The sequence below is a fragment of the Dipodomys ordii genome, unplaced genomic scaffold, assembly GCF_000151885.1.
Source record: "Dipodomys ordii isolate 6190 unplaced genomic scaffold, Dord_2.0 Scaffold6, whole genome shotgun sequence".
NCBI lineage: Eukaryota > Metazoa > Chordata > Mammalia > Rodentia > Heteromyidae > Dipodomys > Dipodomys ordii.
In genome coordinates this window covers 10922328-10926532 of record NW_012267222.1, presented here as the reverse complement: position 1 = coordinate 10926532, position 4205 = coordinate 10922328, and the positions used below count along the sequence as shown (strand labels likewise).

The 4205-nt window shown below is 44.0% G+C and overlaps 1 protein-coding gene across 1 annotated transcript in view; it reads left to right on the top strand.

The window, feature by feature from the left end:
• The window catches only part of Stx12 (syntaxin 12), a 48754-nt gene that overhangs the window by 31136 nt on the left and 13413 nt on the right, over nucleotides 1-4205 (top strand). The window contains exon 4 of the mRNA XM_013032897.1: nucleotides 3799-3936. Coding sequence (XP_012888351.1) covers nucleotides 3799-3936 — 138 coding nt within the window. The remainder of the gene's footprint in view (nucleotides 1-3798; nucleotides 3937-4205) is intronic.

The following is a 4205-nucleotide window of genomic DNA, read 5'->3' as shown; positions in this document are numbered from 1 at the left end:
GGGACTTGAACTCTTGGCCTGGGTGCTGTCCCTCAGCTCTTCAGCTCAAGGCGAGCGCTCTACCACTTGAGCTACAGCGCCACTTCTGGTTTTCTGGTGGCTTTTATTGGAGATAGGAGTCTCACGGTCTCTCCTGCCTGGGCTGGCTTTGAACTGTGATCCTCAGATCTCAGTCTCCTAAGTAGCTAGGATTACAGGTATGAGCCACCAGCGCCCGGCTCCCCATATTTTAAAATCACTTCTGTTATTTGTTTTTTTTCTCTGCCAGTCCTAGAGCTTGAACTCATGGCCTGGGCACTGTTCCTGAGCTTTTTTGTTCAAGGCTAGTGCTCTACCACACAGCTCTACTCTTAGCCTTTTTGGTGCTTGATTGAAGATAAGGGTCTCATGGACTTTCCTGCCAGGCCTGGGTTTGAACCATGATCTTCAGATCTCAGCCTCCTGAGTAGCTAGGATTACAGAGGTTAGCCACCAACTCCCAGCTATTTATCCCTCTTTTTACTCAGGTTTTCTCTGTCTTGTTCAGTATGGCTAGGAACTGGGCCCAAACTAAAATGCAGATTTACTTTTGCCAATTCATATCCACTTCTCAGAGGAGACAGATTCCCAGAATTCTCTGTCATGTTGTAGCCCAGGGATGTGGCTTTTTTATATCGTAGCTAAGGAAACCTTTATTTTGTGTGTCTGTGACAAGTTTCTGGATATCAGCCACAATAATGCCATTATTTTCTAGGCGGAAGACAGGCAGAGGGAGGAACAGCTCGTCTCATTTGACAGGTAAAGAATATTTTACTTAATCTACTGGATAGTTGATGGAAGACTGTATCTGTCTGGTTGGTTGAGTGATTGATTGATTGATACCCAGTAGTGGGTATAATGCTGGGGCTTGCTTGCTCTGGTTATTGCTCTACCACTTGAACCACCACACCTCTAGTCTGACTTTATGCTGGTTAATTAGAGATACATTCTCACAGAGTTTTCTTTTTTCTTTATTTGCCAGCCATGGGACTTGAACTCAGGGCCTAAGCACTGTCTTGAGCACTTTCACTCAAGACTAGCCCTCTACCACTTTGAGCCACAGCACCACTTCTGGCTTTTTTTGTTTATGTGGTACTGAAGAATTGAACCTAGGGCTTCATGCACACTAGGCAAGCACTATACCACTAAGCCACATTCCCAGCCCCTCTCACAAGACTTTTCTACTCAAGCTGGCTTTGAGCCACAATCTCTTAGTTTCCCTATTCCTAAGTAGCTAGTATTACATGGGTGAGCCACAGTATCCAGCTTTATATTGATTTATTGTGTTTAAAAAAAAATCAAAAGCTGGGTGCCAGTGCCTCATACCTGTAATCCTAGCTACTCAGGAGGTTGAGATCTGAGGATCATGATTCAAAGCCAGCCCTGGCAGCAAAGTCTGTGAGGTTTGTATCTCCAGTTACCCACCAGAAAACCAGAAGTGGTGCTGTGGCTCCAAGTGGTAGAGCACTAGCCTTGAGCAAACAAGCTTAGGGACAGTGCCCAGGCCCTGAGTTTAAGCCCCATGACTGGAAAAATAAAATCAATCATTAGATAATAAAGAGGACAAAATAAAGGAGAACCTGGGATAGGTAGTTTATTATTATTAAAATAAAATTAAAAAGTTATAGCCATAGCTGGACACCAGGAGCTCATACCTATAATTAAGTCATGAGACTCATCTCCATTTAACCACCAAAAAGCCAGAAGTAGAGCTATGGCTCAAGTGGTAGAGGACCAGCCCTGAGAGAAAAAGTACAGAAATGGCACCTTGAATCTGAGTTCAAGCTCAAGGATTGGTGTGTGCGAGCCCGCACGCGCGCGCGCACACACACACACACACACAGCTTTTTTAAGATCTTTCAACCATGAAAGGATTTAAAAAAAATTTTTTTTTTTGGTCAGTCTTGGGGCTTAAACTCTGGGCCTGGGCACTTGTCCCTCAGCTCTTCAGCTCAAGGCTAGTGCTCTACCATTTGAACCACAGCGCCACTTCCGGCTTTTTTCTTTTTGCTTATGTGGTGCTGAGGATTCGAACCCAGGGCCTCCGGCATGCAAGACATGCGCTCTACCACTGAGCCACCTTCCCAGCCCCGCCTTTGTTTTTTTTTAAGATGTGAACACAGCAAACTAAGCAAAGTAGTTGCTGAGTCCTCAAACATTTTAAACATCACTTTAAAAATAACCTAAACCTGCTGAGAGCTGGATGCCAGTGGTTCAGACCTGTAATCCTAGCTACTCAGGAGGTTAGATCTGAGGATTGCTGTTTAAAAAGCCAGCCTGGGCACAAAAGTCCTCATGAGACTCCTATCTCCAGTAATCACTCAAACACCAGAAATGGAACTGTGCTCAAAGTGATAGAGCACTAGACTTGAGCAAAAGCACTCAGAGATAGTGCCTAGGTCCAGATTTCAAGCCCCATGACCAGGAAAAAAAAAAAAAATCCTGCTGAAGCCAGGCACCGGTGGCTCACACCTGTAATCCTAGCTACTCAGGAGGCTGAGATCTGAAGATCACGGTTCAAAGCCAGCCTGGGCAAGAAAGTCTGTGAGACTCTTATCTCCAATTAACCACTAGAAATCCGGAAGTGACGCTGTGGCTTGAGTGGTAGAGCACTCACCTTGAGCTGAAGAGCTGAGGGACAGCGCCTAAGCCCAGACTTCAAGCCTCACGACCAGAAAAAAAAAAAAAAAATCCTGCTGAGTGCTGGTGGCTCATTCCTCTAATGCTAGCTACTCAGGAGGCTAAGATCGTGGTTTGGTTCAAAGCCAGCCTGGGCAGACAAATTCAAGCGACTCATCTCCATTTAACTAGCAAAAAGCCAGAAGTAGAGGCATAACTCAAGTGGTAGAGTACCAGCCATGAGTGAAAAAGCTAAGTATTAAGTTCCAGAATACACATACACACCAACTTGTAAAAAAAAATAATAATTGTGGGTTTTTTGTTTGTTTGTTTGTTGGTCATGGGGCCTGAACTCTTAAGCCTGGGCACTGACCCTGAGCTCTTCAGTTCAAGACTAGTGCTCTACCACTTGAACCACAGCGCCACTTCCGGCTTTTTCTGCTTATATGGTGCTGAGGAATCAAACCCAGGGCCTCATGCACGCAAAGCAAGCACTCTACCCCTGAGCCACCTTTCCTAGCCCCAATAATTATGTCTTTAAGAGAAACTGAGCTCAATATAAATGAATATGGTGTTAGCATTTTAGCAAAAGACTATATAGGTCCAGTCTGAGTCCAAAGGTATCTACTTTTAGCTTCTTCAGGGAACAAATATTCCACATGGGAATTCCTTTAGAGATTACAAGGTAAATGATATTGAGTTCTCAGACTTGTCAGAATGTATCTGACTTGTTCTGTACTATTAACAAAGGCCTTGAGCTAGCAAAGGACAAATTTACTAATTTAAGGAAGAGCCTCTTTTCTAATAATTTTCCTACTAAGAAATCTTTAAGGAGCCAGTGGCTCTTGCCTGTAATCCTTGCTACTCAGGAGGCTGAGATCTGAGGATCACGGTTTAAAGCCAGCCCGGGCAGGAAAGTCCATGAGACTCTTATCTCCAATGAACCGCCAGAAAATCAGAAGTGGTACTGTGGCTCAAGTGATAGAATGCTCACCTTGAGCTGAAGAGTTCAGGGACAGTGCACAGGCCCAGAGTTCAAGCCCCACGACTGACCAAAATTTAAAAAAAACAAAAAACTTTAAGGAATATAACTTGCTTTTAATGAGAGTTAAACCCAAATGATTCTGGGTAAATACAATATCTCTCCCTTAATTTCCTTAGCGTCAGCAGAAGCTTCAGAAGGAACGTCTCATGAATGACTTCTCTACGGCCTTGAACAACTTCCAGGCTGTGCAGAGAAGGGTATCTGAAAAGGAAAAAGAGAGTATTGCCAGAGCAAGAGCTGGATCGCGACTTTCTGTAAGTTGAATCCCTAAAGAAGACCTTTGAAATTTCAGAATGTTTGTTTCCAGGTTGTTTTCTTCCAGACCATTAGCTTTGTTTATTACCACACCAAATAGTAAATATACTTGTCAGCTGCTGTGAAAAATGTCAGATTGTTTTATCCCATGTAAAGAAACATGTATGCATATGGGCGACTAAAAGGAATGTGCACAAGAGTTAAAAAAATGCGGGACTGGGAAGGTAGCTCAGTGGTAGAGTGCTTGCCTTGCATGCATGAGGCCCTC